Source organism: Macrotis lagotis, chromosome 3 (genome assembly GCF_037893015.1).
Source record: "Macrotis lagotis isolate mMagLag1 chromosome 3, bilby.v1.9.chrom.fasta, whole genome shotgun sequence".
Taxonomy (NCBI): Eukaryota; Metazoa; Chordata; class Mammalia; order Peramelemorphia; family Peramelidae; genus Macrotis; species Macrotis lagotis.
In genome coordinates, this window is record NC_133660.1 from 218,072,148 (window position 1) to 218,091,847 (window position 19,700).

The following is a 19,700-nucleotide window of genomic DNA, read 5'->3' on the forward strand; positions in this document are numbered from 1 at the left end:
GATGGGGTAAGTAGGCTATTGAGACTTGCGGGGAATAAGGTATAATGTCACAATGGCATGGAGATTGGAAATCCAAGGGAGATTGGAAAACCCATTTGTGTGTGTGTGTGTATTTGGGGTTTTTTTTGGGGGGGGTGTTGAGCTTGAGTATGACATTTGAAATAGGGATTAGGGAAAGAATAGCTTGGAAAGGTATTAGAACATAAATATAAAGGGTTAATACCTCAGGCTAGGGAGTGAGAACTTTATCCTATGGTTAATAGGGAGCTATTGAAGTGTTATGAAAGAAAGAAAGAAAGAAAAAGAAAGAAAGAAAGAAAGAAAGAAAGAAAGAAAGAAAGAAAGAAAGAGAGAAAGAAAGAAAGAAAGAAAAGAAAGAAAGAAAGAAAGAAAGAAAGAAAGAAAGAAAGAAAGAAAGAAAGAAAGAAAGAAAGAAAGAGGATATTAAGATTATTTTGGATGAGTCAGAGTAAAAGAGAATGGCTTGTACAGTCATAAATTTAGAACAAGAAAGGATTTTATGGTAAGATGCAATCCCACATTTGCATAAATGAAGTAAATGAAGCCAGGAGTAGTCAATGACCTATCCATGAATCTACTAGTTAGAACATAAGGCATGAATCAGACCAAGTCTTTCAGACTTCAATTCTAGAGGTCTATCTAATAAATCACACAGTTTCATGGAGGCATAGAATCTGTTTGAGAGTCTATTGCAACTTTCAGACAAGAGTTGGTAAGACCTGGGCTTGGATGATGGCAATAGAAATAGAAATCAAGGGACAATTGGGAGAAATGTTGAGATTGAGGTAGAACTAATAGATTTAGTAGATTAAATTCTTGGAACAGCCTAAGGATAAGAATTTTTGAAAGACTGGGGCTTCTTGCTGGGTTGTCTTGAAAAGGATGAATTTAGGAATGGAAGGGATAATTCAGTCCTGAGTTACTGGCCTGGTTTGGTCTTAAGAGGCCTGTCCTGTACACAGCATGATACAGAGTCTGCCCTTGCTTACTCCCTATGGTGATTTAGAAGAACAGTACATTTTTTTTCAAGCATAGACCTATGGGTTCACCCCTTGAGCTCTGGTCAAATCCCCCTGAAAGTAATTATGGCCCCTACAGCAATCCATTTCTCCATTTGTGAATTTCTGAAGCTTTTATCTTCTTATGTCCCACTGGGTGGATAAGCTTTCAATAGTTACCGCCAGGACACATTAGAGAAGGCATCACATCAGGAGGGAGAGTTCCCTGTCTGATGCAGACTCTGCAACTTTGGGAATGGTTTTATTATATACTCTATGAAACAAAGGTACAAAGAGGCAGGTCACTAGTGCTTGCCAATGAGCCTTATAATTATGGCATCTTCAAATGAAATGAGGCTTGGCATGTAGATCATAGAATATAAGAAATGGAAGGTCCTTAAAATGCAGAATGCTTTAGAAATGGAAGAGTATTTGAGTATGGAATAGAACAATAACTGACATATTTGTAGCACTTTATGATTGCCAAGTATTTTGCAAATATAGGCAACTATGTGATTCAATGTATAGAATTCTGGGCATGGAGTCAGAAAGATGCGAGTTCAGATTCTGCCTCAGATATTTATTAGTTGTATGATCTTTAAGTCACTTAACTTATTTTATGCTTCAGTTTCCTTAACTATGAAATGGGAAATAAAAATAGAAAAAACAGTTCTAGGGGTTTTGTGAGGATAAGATGAAACAATATTTATAAAATATCTACCCCAATGTCTGGTGAATAGCAAGTGCTATATAAAATTGTTGGCTATTATTTTGTCTTCTCTTATTCTTAAATCAACCCTATGAGATGAGTGCCATTGTTCTTCTTATTTTATGGATGAGGAAACTGAGGTAACCCCCCAATTACATAGGTAGCACGTGTCTATGACAGGTACAAAACTCTTATCTATGATGCCAGCAGGCTGCCTAAAATAGAACATTAATGATGGTAGGAAACTTAGAACACAGAACATTAGAGAAAGTGCATAGAATGGAAGAATCTTTAAAATAGAGAATGATAAAGATGGAAGGGTTTTCAGAATATGGAACACAAAATGGTGGAGATGAAAAGCTCTCAGAACATAGGACACAGGATGTCATACCTGGAAAAGATAGAATCATAATATCAGAGATGGAAGAAATCTGAGATATTATCAAGTACAGCCCCTACCTAAACAAATCTACCCTCTGCAACACCTCTGATAGGTGAATTTTGATTTAATAGTCTTTGATTTAATGCCCCTCATCTCCTGATGATGAAGAATTCTCAACTTAATGGAGTCGTTGCCAATGATGTGTAATTCTATTAGCAAGATTATATTAAGATGAAGTCTTCCTCTATTTCAGAAGTGGAAAGGACTTTAGAATACAGAACACAGTCTATTAGAAATGAAAGACTACTAGAGCATGAAATACAATCATAATAACTGGCACTTCAATATGCACCTCTTTACCATGATAACACTGAATATTTGAAGCCAATTCTCATCATCCACCCTTTAAGTTTTCTGTTCAGTCTAATATTAGTAACTCCTTCAACTTATCATGATATATAATGAGTTCTATCCCTCTTATCATTCTGACTGTCCCACTCTGGAGAAGCCCTAACTTGTAGTGCCTTTTCTAAAATGAGATGACCAGTACTAAATACTATATTTACTCTAGATTTAACCTTACCAAGGAAAAATGATGAACATCTTGATTTTTAAAAAAATTTATAAAATAGAGGGCAGTTAGGTGGCATAGTGGATACTGACCTTGGAGTCAGAAGGATGAGAGTTTGAATCCTGCCTCAGACACTTGACGCTTACTAGCTTTGTGACCTTGGGCAAGTCACTTAACCCAGATTCCCTTGAATTCAGGGCCATATACAATCATCCTTATTCATATCTGTCCACTGAACCCAAGTGGTTCTGGAAGAGAAAGTGAGACTGGTGACTTAGCACAGCATCCTCCTCATTCAAATGCTTGTCATAGCATCACCTCTCTGATGTCATGGTCTCCTTTGAAAATGAAGGACACACATTAGCTATGTGACCATTGCCTTGCAAAAAAAATTATTTGCTATTCATTAGTAATCTCTTCCCTATTGCCTTCTCTCTATTTCCCGCCCCCCCAATTGTATAGCCAATTCTCTCCAGTGGAAACCCTTATCATAAATCTCCCTCTCTCGTTCTCATGCTCTCTCTCTCTCTCTCTCTCTCTCTCTCTCTCTCTCTCTCTCTCAATAAATCTATTTTAATAAGATAGTTTTCAATAGTCATTCTTGTAAGGTTTTGAGTTCTGTATTTTTCTTTCTCCCTCTCTTTTATCCATCTTTCCTTAGGCAGAGAGTAATCTAATAGAGGTTATACATGTATAGTTATGTTAAACATATTCCCTAAAACCATGAGAGGTAAAAGAAGTATAAAACACTAAACAAATTTTAAAAATTGAAAATAGTATGATTTGGTCCACATTCAAACTACATAGTTGCTTTTCTGGATGTCAATGATATCTTCCATCACAAGTCCTTAAGATTTGTCTTTGATTATTGTACTGCTGAGAAGAACAATTCCATCATGTTTCATTATCACATACTGTTGCTGTTATAATATTCTTCTGGTTCTGTTCACTTCACTCAATATTAACTCATGGAAGTCTTTCCAGGCTTTTCTGAAGTCTGGCTTCTTATATAATTATATCTATTATCCATATTCATTCCAATAAAAGGAAAATGTCTGCCTGAAAATGGCTCTCTCTTTGCATTTTAAGTTCATCACCTCTCTGATTAGAGAGAAGTGGCATGCTTAATTTTCAGGGTTTTTTTTTTTTTGATTCTTATTACATTGATCAGAGTACCAAAATCTTTTAGCTGGTTTTTTCTTTGATGTTTTTGGCCTTATATAAATTGATTTCTTGTTTTGCTCATCATACATCAGTTCATGGATATCATAGACCCAAGTTTCCTGACTTCTACTCCATTGTTTTTACCCTTCACCACATTGCTTCATTTTCTTCATACTTGCCTTCTTTGGAAATTGGGAAGTTGCTGATGTATTGAACTGACTTGAACACTGCCTGGTTTCAGGGTGCAGGATATAATGGATGGACAAGTGGCCGGCAAAACTCTCAGAATCTGGACCTCAACCGTGACTTCCCTGACCTGACTTCAGAATATTACCGACTAGCAAGTATCCGAGGAGTTCGAACTGACCATATTCCCATTCCTCAGTACTACTGGTGGGGTAAGGTAGGAATTACACATCTTTTATCAACTCTATCTCAATCAGTTGCTTTCTTTTAATCCCAAAGGGAACATAGGCTATGTACTCAGATGATTTCAGAGAGTCTAATCCAATCACAACAACATTTACTAAGTACTGTGGTCAGAACTCTGGGAAAGGTATATAAGATATTGGCCTTCATGGGTTCAAAATATTGAATGGGAATGAGAGACAGACATATAAAACCATAATACAGAATTACCTCAGTGCATCTAATGCCACAAAAGACTAGGTGGAGGCCAAGGGGATTAAGGTCATTATAGACAGTGTCCCCAAACCTCAAAGATGTTATTTTCCAATTTATTTCAGTTAACAGGCCTATCAATTAACAGGACATATATAGCTAACTTAACCTTTGCTAGGTGCTATGAAGTTGTGAAAAAAGTATGTAATTTTTTTTACATTTCTTTCAAAGATTCTGGTCTTAACATAACTGAGTACAAGCCATCTAACACTGAGGGCAGGAACTGTCTTGCTTGCTTGTATTTGTAGCTCCAAATTCTTAACACAATGCTTGATAGAAAGTAATTATTGATCCTTCCTCCCTCCCCTCCTCTTTTCCTCCTTCCTTCCCTTCTCTTCTCCCTTTCTTTCTACTTCCTTTCCTCCCTCCTTCATTTCCTTCCCTCCATCCTTCATTTGTTTTTCTTAAAATTTGTTTTTTATTCTCATTTTGTACAAAATTTTTTACATTAATAAAATATTCTTGTTTACAAGTAAACAAAATACCCCTCCTCCCCCATGAATATAGATAGACTTGCTTGGGTGAAAAAAGTAAAGTGGAGAGAAAAAAATTAAAATAAAAAAATAATAGTAATAATTGTAGGTATGGCCATGTGGAGCAATGGAAGAAGCACTAGTCCTGGAGCCATGAGCACCCGAATCCATATCCAGCCTTGTAAACCCAACAATCCCCCAGCCGTGTGACATGCAAGCCACCCGATTTCCACTGCCCTGCAAAAACCAAAAAAAAAAAAAAAGAAAGAAAGAAAAAGAATACCCAAAATAAAATAAAATAGTAATAATAGTAGGGGTGGCTGGGTGGCAGACAGAGCATTGGCCCTTGAGCCAGGAGCACCTGGGTCCAAATTCGGCCCCAGACACCCAAAGATCACCCTGCTATGTGGCCCCAGGCAGTCCATCCAGCCCCACTTGCCCTGCACCCTCCCCCAAATAATAATAACAAAAAATGTGCTTGAGTCTTTGTTCCAACACCAACAACTCTGTCATGGGTGGATCTCATTCTTTATGATAAGTCCATCACAAAAGTTATTTCCATATTTTTCCACCCTTGCCATTGCTGATTGCAACTCCCTCCTTTCTTATTTCTCCACTACCATGTACTCTATTTTCTCTCTCCTTTCACTCTGACTCTGCTGTAGGGTCACTGAGTGGTGCAGCAGACAGATCCCTGGTCCTGGGGCCAAGAAACCCCGAGCCCCCATACCACCCCTTAGGCCCAGAATCCACCTGGCCCCATGGTCCTGGGCAGGCCTTTCATTCCCAGCCCCTTGCAAGAAGTAAGAAAGAAAATGTGTTATATCTGACCACTCTCCCCCCATGGTCCATCCTCTCCTCCTTTATTCACATCCCCACCCCTTCCCCCTGCTCCTGCTCCTTCTTACTCCAGATGTCTATACCCCATTGAGTATATATGCTGTTTCCTCTCCTAGCCATCTCTGATGAGAGCAAAGTTTCCCTCATTCCCCCTTGCCTCCCCCCTTCCATATCATTGCAATAGCTCATTGTAATAAAAAAAATCTTATGTGAAATATCTTGGATTATTTCCCCCCTCTCCTTTTTCTTTCTCCCATTCCATTTCCCTTTTTTTCTATTGACTCCATTTTTACACCATATTTTATCTTCGAATTCAGTTTTCTCCTGTGCTTCAACTATAAAAGCTCTCTGTACCTGCTCTATTAACTGAGAAGGTTCATGAGTATTATCAGTGTCATTTTTCTATGCAGGAATACATGCAGTTCATCCTCATTAAGTCCCTCATATTTCCCCCTCTCCTCCAATCTCCATGCTTCACCTGAGTCCTGTATCTGAAGATCAAACCTTCTGTTCAGCTCTGGCCATTCCAAAAGGAACCTTTGAAATTCCCCTGGTTCATTGAAAGTCCATCTTTTTCCCTGGAAGTGGACATTCAGCCTTGCTGGGTAGTTCATTCTTGGCTGCATTCTAAGCTCTTTTGCCTTCCAGTATATTATATTCCAAGCCCTACGAGCTTCCAATGTAGCTGCTGCTAAGTCCTGTGTGATCCTGACTGCAGCTCCACAATATTTGAACTGTGTCCTTCTGGCTGCTTGTAATATTTTCTCTTTGACTTGGGAGTTCTGGAACTTGGCTATAATATTCCTAGGGGTTGTTTTTTGGGGATCTCTTTCTCTGGGGGATCGGTGGATTCTCTCCATTTCTATTTTGCCCTCTACTTCTAGAATATCAGGGCAATTTTCCTGTAGTAATTCTTTGAAAATGATGTCAAGGCTCTTTTCCTGATCATGACTTTCAGGTATTCCAATAATTTTTAAATTATCTTTCCTAAGTCTGTTTTCCACATCAGTTGTTTTTTCAATGAGATATTTCACATTTTCTTCTAATTTTTCATTTTTTTGGTTTTGAAGTATTGATTCCTGATTTCTGGTAAATTCATCAATCTCCCTGAATTCTATTCTTTGTCTGAAGGATTTGTTCTCCTCAGAGAGTTTTCTTATTTCTTTTTCCATCTGGCCAATTTTGCTTTTTAAAGTATTCTTCTCCTCAATAACTTTTTGAACTGTTTTATCCATTTGACCTAAGCTGGTTTTTAGCATGCTAGTTTTTTCATCATTTTTTTGGATTTCCTTGACTAAGCTGCTGTTTTTCCTGCATCTCTCTCCTTTCTTTTCCCAGTTTTTCTTCCAACTCCCTCATTTGACTTTCAAAGTCTTTTTTGAGCTCTGTCATAGCCTGAGCCCAATTTCTGTTTTTCTTGCAGTCTTTAGATGCAGGAGTTTGTGCTTCCTCATCTTCAGACTGAGTATTTTGATCCTTCTTGGGCTCATTTGCTTTTGCAGCCTGGACCTGGTTTTGGGGTGCTTCCTGAGCTTTTGGGGCACTCCCACAAGGGTCTCAGCATGTGAGGCTCTGTCCTCCCTCCTGGTCTGTGAATGACCATAAGCACCTCCCTCTGCCACGGGGCTGAGGTGGGGGGGCCCTGCTGTTCTATGGGGGGGCCTAGACTGCTATCAGGATCTGTTCCAGAGGTAAAGGACAGAGCTCTGCAGTCTCTCTTCACTCCCCTCCTTCAGCTCAATGGGCTCATGCCCTGGGGGCTCCTGCTTATGGGCTCTGCCTGCTTCTGTTTCCTGGATCAGGGCTGGGGAAAGACCAAGCTGCTTCCTGTGTGCCCTGAGGGCTGGGCTCCACGTGCTGGCTCTGGCAGAGGTCCCCCACTGTTCCCCCACTTTGTGCCCAGTGCTTCTTGGGGTACAGCTCAGGAGACTCCCCTGCTGCTGTGAGCTGAGACTCCCAGCACCCTGGGGCTGCTTCCAGGAGGCTTAACTTCTTTGGCTCTAGCAGGCCATCCCTCTGGCAGGCCGCCTCTCCTATCCAGGGAGCAGAGCCTTTCTGCTCTTTTCCAGGTTATCTTGAGTAGGAGAACTGCCTCACTGGGTCCCTTTGTGAGTTCTGTCTCTTGAAAGTTTAGTTAGAGTCCTTAGCTGATGAATTTTATCAGAGAGCTCCTAAGACTCGATCCCTTCTTGTCGCCATCTTGGCTCCACCCCCCATCTTTCATTTCCTTACTTATTTATTAAGCACCTAAGTGTTGGAGATACACAAAAACATGAAATACAATCTCTGCCATCAAGCTCATATTCTAGAAACATATAGGATATAGAGAGAGTTGATAAAAGATCATGAGTGGGGTTTGGTCAGAGGCTTGAAGAAAGCTAGAAAAGGCAGGAAGTGATCTGTTTGTGTGTGTGTGTGTGTGTGTGTGTGTGTGTGTGTGTGTGTATGTGTGTGACTGTGGTGTGATAAGTATTGAAGCCAAATGGTACATGCAAAGCAAAGCAAAGCAAAGACTTCTATGTGGGAGATGGAGTCAAATCCTGCCATGCTATAGGTATGATTACTGAGATTCCACATGAACTGAGAGCAGAAGGGCCTACAGAGAGTGAGTTGGTGGCCAGGGCAAGACCAACACTATAATCCTATAGTCTCTACAACGATGGAGCGGAGGGGTTGTAGAAGTAGCATTTGGAACATGTTTGGAGACCTCTCAGTGAGTGTCCTTTCCACTTATCCTTCCCATTGAGTCCTCATTGTATAGGACCATAGAGATAAAAGACCTAGAAGGTTGGACTAAATCTCTACCAATTCCAGGACATCCTTTAGAATTTGTTTTACTGAATAAACTCCTGATGTCAGCATGTTGTCTCATCATTTGTTTCTTTCTCCTCAAAGGGGAATGGGTGATACCTTGAGAGTTATAGTTACAGACCTCATCTCTGCCACTATTCCCCAAGTCTCTTGGCATCTAACTTCGAAAGCCTTCATTAAAACCTGCCCTGCTGAGTGCTCATTTTAAAAATTGTTTGACCAGAGCATGTCTGAAATGCCCATGCAGAGAAAAGTCAACTAATATACTCTTTGTGAAGTCTTTATGAGAAACTTGATACTTTAGGATAATTTGAGAAAAGAAAAAGAACTTGAAAGTATTTATGTGTGTGTCTTTTCTTCTAGAAAAATAAATCCTCCAACTATAAAGACTCTCTCTTAGAGTGGAAGAGAGATTTGAGGTCCTGTAGTCCAATCCTTTTATCTTAACAGATGAGAAAACTAATGCCCACAGATGGTAATTGACTTGTCCAAAGTCACAGTGAGTTAGTAGATGAACCAGGAGCAGAATCATAAGCTAAAAGAATTTTTAGAACAGCAGGTAGAGACTGAAACTGTAGCATAAGCCTGGAGTGAAAAAAATCCAAATTCAAGTTTAGCCTCTGACACTTAAGAGCTGTGTTACCTTGGTCAAGACTCTTAATCCTACTTGCCTCAGTTTCCTCATCTGTAAAGTGAATTAGATAAGGAAATGGAAAAACACTCCAATATTTTTGCCAAGAAAATCCAAAATGGGGGTCACAAAGAGTCCTAATCAACTGAAACAACTTAACAATTTTATTTTTAATTTTTTGACGTAGTTGGATGGCTCAATGGATAAAGCACTGGGCCTAGAGTCAGAAAAACTTGCGTTCAAAGCCAGCCTTAGATGCTTATTAACTATGTGACTCTGGGCAAGTCACTTTGCTTGCCTCAGCTTTTTCAACTTTATGATGGGCATAATAACATTCTTAGGATTATTGTGAAGATGAAATGGAAAAAATATGTAAAAATATCATCTAGCATCTGATAGATCTTAATTAATGCTTGCTCCTTCCTCCTTCCAAATTTCCTTTACATCCCTGGTATTTAGCACTAATTTGGCATATAAAAAGCACTTTTTTAAAACATTCCAGATTTTTCCACTCTAATCCAGTGAGAAAGCAAGCAATAGAATAGTCATATAATAAGCTCTTAATAAATGCTTTTTGAGTAGTTAATTCATAGTCAGACTCCCAGGAAATCCAGAAATCACAGGAGGCTGTTAACACATTCGAAAGGGATCATATGATATGAGATGTTAGTCTGAAATACTATCTCCCCATAGTTGGTTTACAAAGCCCATCATCCTGCTTGATCTCAGGAGACAAATTGAAGAGTAGTGAGTAGAGATTGCAAGGAGGTAGTGTGCTTGCATTACCAAAGCTGGCTGTTACTGTCTAGAAACTTCCTTCTTTTCTGATTAGAGTTAAGTTTGATAAACACTTATTAAGTCTCCTTATACTGAATGCAAGACACCATGCTGCCCTGGAAGGCAACTGGAGTATGAATCAGACACTATCAATGACCTCACAGAGTATTCAGGCTAGTTAGGGTAGAAGGAATGAGAAGCAGACGTGGGGGAGAGGGAAGAAGATGGAGTCATCCATCCCTACAATACATTCTAATGTTATGGACTTGTCTAATGTCACATAGCTAATAAGCTAAGTTTTGGGATACACAGTGACCCCAGGTGGCCAAGGGAGCACAGGCAAGAGCAGATCCAGTTATAATTCACAGATTGTAAACTGGAAAGCACTTTAAAATCATTTCGCCCTATCCCCTCTTTTCATAGATGTGGCAACTGATGCCCAGAGACATCCAATGCTAAGTTGTAGAATCAGAATTTGAACCCAGGTCTTCTGAATTCAAATCTGATGCTGACTCTATGCTGACTCAAATCTGAATTTAAACCTATGCTGATTCTCATATAGCTTGAACAAGGATAGTGAACCTTTTTCTTTCAAGGGTCATTTGGATATTTTTAAGATTATTCACCTGTTCTATTTGATCAAACATTTAATTAATTCACCCCCCCCAAAAGATCCTAGGTTTATTGAATTTTGAGTCCCAACTGTGATTGCCTTGGCAACTTGCCAGTCAGATGCTTCCCTCCCCTAATCTAGAGGGAGGCAATGAAGGACTGTATACAAAAAAACCCAAAACCCTTAACTGTTTACAAAGATATTTTCCCAACTCTCAAAAAAAGATTGTATACAATATATTTGGACCTGAAGATAATAATCTTTCTTTTATCTATAGAACTCTTCTCATAAGAGCCCTGTGAAGCTGGAAATGAAAGAGCATGTCCAATTTACTGATAAGTACTGAGACTTAGAAAGAGGGAAGGAATGACTTGCCATGAAGGATGAATTGACAAGTATTAGGCTTGGGACTTAGTAAATTCCAACACTATACTTGTCCTCAAAGAATACCAAACTGATGATGCAATACATCTGACATCATCCCAGCATCAGCATAGAGATGTTTCAAATATACTTGTCAAGTCATCTGCTTCCCCTAAAAGTTAATGAGCAAGAAATTACTATTTTGATATAAATTAGGCTATGTATAGATAAGACTCGAAGTTCCAGCCTCATTACTATTAACTGCAACCAAATTGGGATGACAGATTCCATGCATCTTTGTGTCTTCTTTCCAGACGTCCTTGAAATACAATGGAAATTACTGAGAGGCCAACTGATACTTCTCTGGCTACTTGTCCTGCCTCTCCCAAGTCTATAGTGACTTTTTTCCTAGACCTCATTTCATACTTTGCAACTTTTACTATGGAAGGTAGATGACCTTAAAACCATAGAGATCTAGGTTCGAATATTGCCTCTGATGATGTATACTGCCAAATAACCCTAAGCAAATCATTTAATTTTATAGAGTTTTTTGTTGTTGTGTAATCATTTCAGTTATTTTTTGTTCTTTATGATGACAATTTGGGTTTTCCTGGCAAACATAGTTGAATAGTTTATCCTTCTTCAGCTCATTTCACAGAGGAGGAAACTCAGGTACACAGGGTTAAGTGAGTCATCCAAGATCACTCAGCTAGTCAAGTGACTGAGGCTGGATTTGAACTCAGGCCTTCCTGAATTCAGTCCTGGTGCTTTACTGCACCATCTATATGCCCTTTCAGGCTTATGCTACATTAATAGAGGAAATTCCTCTCTATTTCAATGAAATCACAAGTCTAGTATCTCTCTTTTGAAATGATTATCAAACATTTATGTATGTCCTGTCTGCTATTAGGCTAAAAATGACTTGATAGGAGAAATTTAATGGCTTAAAATTTTGAATCTCTCCAGTTTCCAGAAAAGTTCTCTGTACATAGTTGACAGGTACTTAAATTATTACTTAACTATGGATTGTGACTCTTTGATATCACAACTTTTCTAGCTTAATAAATAACTGCTGACTTGGTTTTGATTTTCACTTTTAATGATTAGGAAATTGGAGACTGATGGGAATCGCATGTGGAATAAATGTCAATAATCTAATCCAGAAAGCATTTATTAAGTACCTACTGTATGCTGGATTCTATGCTAGGTGTCAAAGATGCAAAGAAAAGATAAAATTAAAACATCCTCTAAGCTTTCATTCTATGGGAGATGTGGTGGGCAGAGAATACAACATATAAATAGATTAGTATCTACAACATTATTTGAGGAGGGAGAGAATACTAATTAATTCCTAGAGGAATCAGGAAAGGCTTCTTGTAGGTGGTAAACTGAGCCTTGAAAGAAGTGAGGCAATGTGATAGGGTAGGAAAAGCTAGATTTGGATTAAAAGGGCTTTAAATCTCATTTATTTTACTGATGAACTGTGTGCCCTTGGGCAAGTCACTTTTCCTTTGGGGGTTCTCAATACTCCCAATTGTAAGAGGAATCATTAAACTCAGTGACCCCTAAAGTCCTTTCCAGTCCTTGTTCTCTTTGTTCAGGTGGCTCCAGAGACCAAGGCCATCATGAAGTGGATGAGGACCATCCCATTTGTGTTGTCAGCCAGTCTCCATGGGGGCGACTTGGTGGTTTCATATCCTTTTGATCTCTCAAAGCATCCCCTAGAAGAAAAAATGTTCTCTCCCACACCTGATGAGAAGGTAATATAAACTCTTCATGGTAAGTCAAAATATTTTCCTCATGGCTTTCTTGTGAGGTGTCAGTATTATATCATTGAAGGAATCTTTTGAGAGGAGTAACAGCATGAGAATTGGTGTTAAATGACCTAGATTCAAATGTTATCTGTTTCTTTAACTACTTGTGTGACATTAGGCAGATCACTCGGCCTTTCTTGGTCTTGATTTGGGAACTGAACTAAATGATCTCAGAGATCTCTGCCAGAGCTTGATCTTATCATCCTGTGAAAGAGGAGTCAGGAAATTTGGGTGTTGTTCTTGCCTGAACTCCTTTCTTGGCATGTGACTTTGGGAAAAGTACTTAATTCCTCTGAGATTCAGTTTCCTTCTTTGTTAAATGAGGTAGATGGATAGTGTCATGGAAGCAATAAACGTGTCTGTGGGATGATAGTGAGGATGGAAAGATCTGAAGGGTTATGGCACATAAAGTCACAAAGAGTAGGATGCTCTCAAAGAGCTAAAAAGATAACACAAATCACCTCTATCACTGGGTTAGTTTGAAGATCAAGTGAGATAACACATGCATAAAGCTCTACAGAAATGTAATCAGTTAAATTGTTTAATGTAAGTAAATGTATTTATTGTGTATACTTCTATAGGGATGGTGCCTAGATCTGTGATGTTATTGTTATAGGGAATTTCCAGGAAAAGAAACTGTTACCTCATACACCACATGGTTTCAGAGCAGAATCTAAAATACTGATACATACTTTTCTAGGGTCCTGAAAGTATATTTCAGAGGCAGGACCCAAACCCAGACCTTCTTGACTTTAAGCTCTGTTTTCTAAACTAAGAAAAACCATTATCTTTCAGTTGGTAAAATTTAAAATGTGGCTGTGTAAGTGTGTGTGTGTGTGTGCAATCACAATCTTCAATCCTCATAAGATAAAAATACAGATTGGTTTGGAGGGATGCTTTTACTAGTTGCCAGAGGAGATAAACTACTCAATTTTTATTCTGCTTCTGGTTTCTCTGCTTCCCACTTTATTGAGAAAGTAGCAATGATTTGAGCTTGGCCTTAGACTTCTCCCATCCTCATTGCCATACTTTTATCATCCTCCTGTTCATTATTCTTTGACTCTAGATTCTGAGGAACAGATGACTTTTCTCTTGGTGAAATCCAAATTTCCCCCATGCCTTTAATCTCATTTCCTCTCAAATCATCCAGAAATGTGGCCCTGTGATCATTCAGTTCAATTAAGCAAATCATTATTATGCACCTGCTGCATGCAGGTCACTGTATGAGAAGATACAAAAGCATAGGGATGTCAACAAAAGCAAAACATTATCTGATCCCAGGAAGAAATACAGCCTACATTTTATTCTCCCTTTATCATTCTTGCCTTAACCACTGGCTCCTGCTCTGCTGCCACTAAGTGTATCTAAGTACCTCTATATAAAAAAGAATACAACAGCAAAAAAGAATGACAAAACACTTTTCTTGACCCTCAAGCTGTTATACTATAGCTATACTCTCAAACTTAGTTAAAATTTCAGAACAAATAGTATGTACTTTAAAAAAAATATTTATTTAAGGCAATGGGGCTAAGTGACTTGCCCAAGGTCACACAGCTAGGCAGTTATTTGAGGTCACATTTGAACTCAGGTCCTCCTGATTCCAGGGCCAGTGTTCTATTCACTGCACCACTTAGCGGCCCCAGTATATACTCTTGATCTAGGTTTCTTCATCTCCTATATGTTCCTCAACTCGTAATCTTGTTTTTCAATCCCATCTCTTCGCTGAAGCAGGTATCTACAAGATTATAATGACTTTTTAATTACTAAGTCTTTTCTCAGGGTTTCTCCTACTTGTCCCCTCTGCAGTTTTTGTCACTGTTAGCCACCTCTTTTCCTGGAAATATCTACTTCCTTGCCTTCCATGACTACTATTATAAGCTTTTATTTCATTCTTTCTAACCACTTCTTAGTCCTCTTTGCTTAGGCATTGTTCATCTTCTTCTACTAAGGAAAATATGAGGATACAAGATCTTCAAGGTGTTGGATTCTCTCCAGTCTCTACACACTGTTTTTTGATAGTCTTATTGGCTACCATGGGTTCATTTATCTATTCATAAACGAATCCCAAATCTATATTTGTTCAATCATTCAATCACGTCCAACTCTTTGTGATCCCCTGGACCATAGCACATCAATGCTGTTCATAGGGTTTTCTTTGTCGAACAGAAGTGGCTTGACATTGAATTGGTTTGCCATTTCCTTCTCCACTGGATTAAAACAGAGGTTAGATGACTTGGCCAGGATTACACAATTAATTAGTTGTTTGAGGATGGGATTAGAATTCACGTTTTCTTGACTCCAGACTCATCTCTCTATCCATTAAGCCACCCAGTTACCTCTCCAAATCTATATAGTTAATATAACTATATAGTTATATACCTAATCTTTTTGCTGAGTTCCAGTTCCATCAGACAATCTGCATCTCATTCTCCTCATGTCCCAAAAAGAATGTGCAATATTTCCTGCTAAATTCATTATATCTTTCATACTTTTCTATTTTTATTGAGGTCACAATCATCGTTCTGGTCTCTCAGTTTGCTACTTTGGAACCATCCTTAACTTTTCTTTCATTCTCACCCCCATATCTAATCAGCTGATAAGTTTTCTTTTCTCTCTTCTCTATTAACTTCTCCCCATACATATGGCCATCACTTCAGGTCCTTGTTACTTCTCAACTATTACAATAGCCTCTGAATTGATTCTTACTGCCACTCTCTTTACTATCCAATACATACTTCACCCAACTGTTTAAAGAAAGTTCTAATCTTGTCACCACTACATTCAAGAATCCTTCCTGACTTTGTATTGCTTCTAGGATAAAATACCAACTTTCCAGATTACTCTTGAAGGCCCCTTACAATCTGGCTTTGACCTTTCCTCTCAGACTTGTTTCCCATTACTTACCTTCATTCACACTTTTTCCACCAAAGAGGCTTTCTTGTCATTTTCCAAACTTGATATTCCATTTCCTGTCTCTGTGTCTTTATACAGGCTATCCCATATGCTATGGCTCATCTTCTCCCCTGCCTCTTGGAATTCTAAATTTCAGGTCTCAGCTCATTGACCACTTTTTTTTTAGGTTTTTGCAAAGCAATGGGGTTAAGTGGCTTGCCCAAGGCCACACAGCTAGGCAATTGTTAAGTGTCTGAGGTCTGATTTGAACTCAGGTACTCATGACTCCAGGGCTGGTGCTCTATCTACTGTGCCACCTAGCTGCCCCTCATTGACCACTTTTTAACAGAAGTTTTTCCCCCAGTTGTTAGTGTTCCTGGAAACAAGGACTGGTAGGACAGACATGGAGAAGGGTCCATTTTCTGTCCCTGTTTTCAAACAAGTCATGAAAATAGTCTTTTGATCCTAGGATATGGAGTTGGAGTTTGATTCCTGGGAGAATTTTGGTGTGAATAATGAAAATGATGATTAGCAAGCATCAGGAAAAGGAAGCAGTGCCCACAAGGAGCCAACATATCTAGGAAGCACATAGCATGCTAGGAAAACCTCATTTCCTTTTTTAAACTGGGATATCAGGGGAATGATCCAAGTATAATTTACCCAGATTTCAGCATACCAATTGATTAAATATTTCATATTATTGTCATGCATAAATTAGAGAGATATAGAGATGGTAGTAAGTGAGATAGTGTAGGAACTAGTTGAATGGCCCTTCTCAGAGTAGTCATTATTGGCTTGATGATAAATTGGTAGGATCATTCTAGGGATATGTGTAATTTAAAATTTTTTTTATCAGTGGCTCAGATGGAAGCATAGATAATATTTTTTCTATTAAATATGCGAATCACACAAAGTTGGAAGGGATATGAGTAAAGCTCTTTAAAAACCCTGACAGGAAATAAGTAATAATTGGATTCCAGCTAATCAGATGAAATTTAATAAGGATAAAGGTTGAGTTTTATAATTGGCCTAAAAGAAAAGATTTTTCCAAGATGGATGGTTAAACAACAATTTTTTTGAAAAAGTTATGAGGTTATTAGTGCAAAACAAGCTCAATCTCTGTTAATAATGTGATAGCCTAATAAACAACAAGAATAAATTATTGCAATTTTGGATGGTGTTTAAGAGAGGCATAGCTAGTGGGAATAAGCAGGTGACAGTCTCTCTGCATCTCAGATCCAGTCTGGAGAATTTTATTCGGTCCTGGATATCACAGTCTGCGAAAGCCATTGATAAGCAAGAGATGTGTCACAGGAGGGTAACAATATGATAAAGGGCTTTGAGGATATGCCCTTTGAGCAACAGTTGAAGGAATATAAGATGTTTAGCTTGGAAAGAAGATTCCAGAAAGATGAGATAGCTATCTCAAAAGATTAGAGCTGTTTTGTTTGGCCCTAGAGAACAGAATCAAGAACAACAGGTAGAATCTGCCAAGGGATAAATTAATACTTAATATTTGGAAAACTCTCTAATAGAATTATCCCAAAGTAAAGAGGGCAGTTTCATGATTCAGGGATTAGAACTATGCCTAGGGTCAGGAAGACCTAAGTTCAAATTTGGCCTCAAATACTTTCTAACTGTGAAACCCTGGACAAGTCACTTAACTCTTGTTTCCTCAGTTTCTTCATTTGGAAGGAAATAGCAAAGTTATCTAGTATCTTTTCCAAGAAAAGAAATATTTGGACATGGCTGAGTGAGCAACAACAAAGTAATAGGAGCTACTTAGGGAAAAAAAATATTACATTTCCCTGGAATCTTCAAGAATTAGATAGACAATCTCTGATTGGACATATTGCAGAGTGATTTCTTTTTGGGGTGGGCATTGAGGTAGATATGAGGTTCTTACCCTGAAAAAGATTTCTGAGAGTTTGTAAGTTTGTATGAGGAGAGGGGAGTTACACCCTTCTATTGAGATTTAATATATCCTTCAAAATTTAATTTTGAATATAGGCACAAGACTTTATTCTTAAAAGGACTCTACAGTCTTCACCATACTGCCACAATGAACGTGACACAGAAAAATGTTAACAACCAGGGGACAGACTCCCCTGCTGAGACTCCAGCCAAATCTAAAATCTTTTTATTGCAAGATTCTGGCATAAAGAGTAGTACCACTAGAGGGCAGTGGTGCAACACGAATCACTCACCGAGCTTTAGTTCTAGACTGTAGATGATGTTTGGTACCTTCTCCAGCGTTGGTACAGGGCTCAATTTGCTTTGAGCAAAGAAAAAAGAGATAAGGAAGGAAGGAAGGAAGGAAGGAAGGAAGGAAGGAAGGAAGGAAGGAAGGAAGGAAGGAAGGAAGGAAGAAAGAAAGAAAGAACAAGAAAGAAAGAAAGAAAGAAAGAAAGAAAGAAAGAAAGAAAGAAAGAAAGAGAAAGAAAGAAAGAGAGAGAGAGAGAGAGAGAAAGAAAGAAAAAAGAAAGAAAGAGAAAGGAAGGAAGGTATACTGTGCACAGTGGATTATGAGGATACATATAGAGACCGAGGTAAGATAAAGATGTGCTATCAGTCCTAATACATATAATAATCCAATGGGAATTGGAAATATGTATTAAGTGGTAAATGAGTAAGAAATAGGTAAAATACTGTGTGAGAGACCTGAGGAAGGTTATTAATCAAATGGGATTGGTGTTCGTAAAAGTCTTCCTGAAGGTGAGGTATTTAAGATAGATTTTGAAAAAATGTATAGATAGTCAATATTGCTAGATGGGGAAGAGGATTCTAGGATTTCCAGAGCAAAGATATGGAAATGGACAATTGGAGGATACTTATGGGGAAAAGGCAGTTAGGTGGCAAAGTCAATAGAGTATCAGGTCTAGAGTAAAGAAATCATATCTTCATGAATTTAAAGTTGATCTCAGATACTTCCTAACCATGTGACCCTGGGCAAGTCACTTAACCACTGTTGCTTCAGTTTCCTCATTTGTAAAATGAGGAGAAGGAAATGGCAAACCACACCAGTATCTTTGCCAAGAAACCCCAAAAGATTCAGACATGACTGAAAAATGACTGAACAAAATATAGGAAATATAATTTGCTCAGTTTAGCTAGAAACTAGAAAGTAGATCATATGGAAAATTATTTGAAATTAAGCTAGAAAAGCAGTGGTAGCACCTGATGGTGGAGGACCTTGTACGCCAGGAAGAGCAGTTTTAACTGTTAGATAAACAATATGGTGTCACTGAAGGATTTTAAACTGAAAAGTGATACAATCAGATCATTGTACAACCGGTATATGACTACTGCAATTGGAGAAGTCTGGACCATGTTCAGTTTTATCACTCCTGTTACATATGCATAAGGAAAGAAAGGCTGACAGCACTATTAGGGACTGATCAGAAGGGGAGAGTGGAAGGAAGCAGGCTTTTTCAATAGGTCTGATGGCCTGGTAATGAGCACCTTGTTAGGGTGATGAGGGTAAGTGAGGGATTAGAGAGATGTTGCAAAAGTGCAATTGATAGGGGTGGCTAGGTGGGCAGTGGATAGTGCACCAGCTGTGGAGTCAGGAGGACCTGAATTCAAATCTGCCCTCAGACACTTAATAATTATCTAGCTGTGTGGCCTTGGGCAAGCCACTTAACCCCATTGCCTTGCAAAAACCTAAAAAAAAGTGGAATTGATAGAACTTGGTAAGGAGATGACTCAGTTATTTGAATGACTTTGTACATATTTTTATTTACTTATCTAGTTACAAGTTAGTAAAATATAAGTTGCTTCCTTTCCTTCCTTCCTTCCTTCCTTCCTTCCTTCCTTCCTTCCTTCCTTCCTTCCTTCCTTTATTGTTTCATTCATTCCTTCTTGTTTCATTTCTTTCTTTCTCTTAGCACAGTGTCCTGAATATAATAGATCATTCAATAATTATTGTATTGAATTTAATTGAATAACCTAGGCTATCTC

The 19,700-nt window shown here is 38.5% G+C and overlaps 1 protein-coding gene across 2 annotated transcripts in view; it reads left to right on the top strand.

Moving 5' to 3' along the window:
* Positions 1–19,700, top strand: part of CPZ (carboxypeptidase Z) — a 55,423-nt gene that overhangs the window by 22,733 nt on the left and 12,990 nt on the right. The window contains exons 6-7 of one of the 2 annotated variants that reach the window (XM_074229856.1): positions 4,087–4,248; positions 12,636–12,794. In XM_074229856.1, coding sequence (XP_074085957.1) covers positions 4,087–4,248; positions 12,636–12,794 — 321 coding nt within the window. The remainder of the gene's footprint in view (positions 1–4,086; positions 4,249–12,635; positions 12,795–19,700) is intronic. The other variant, XM_074229857.1, reaches the window with a different exon arrangement.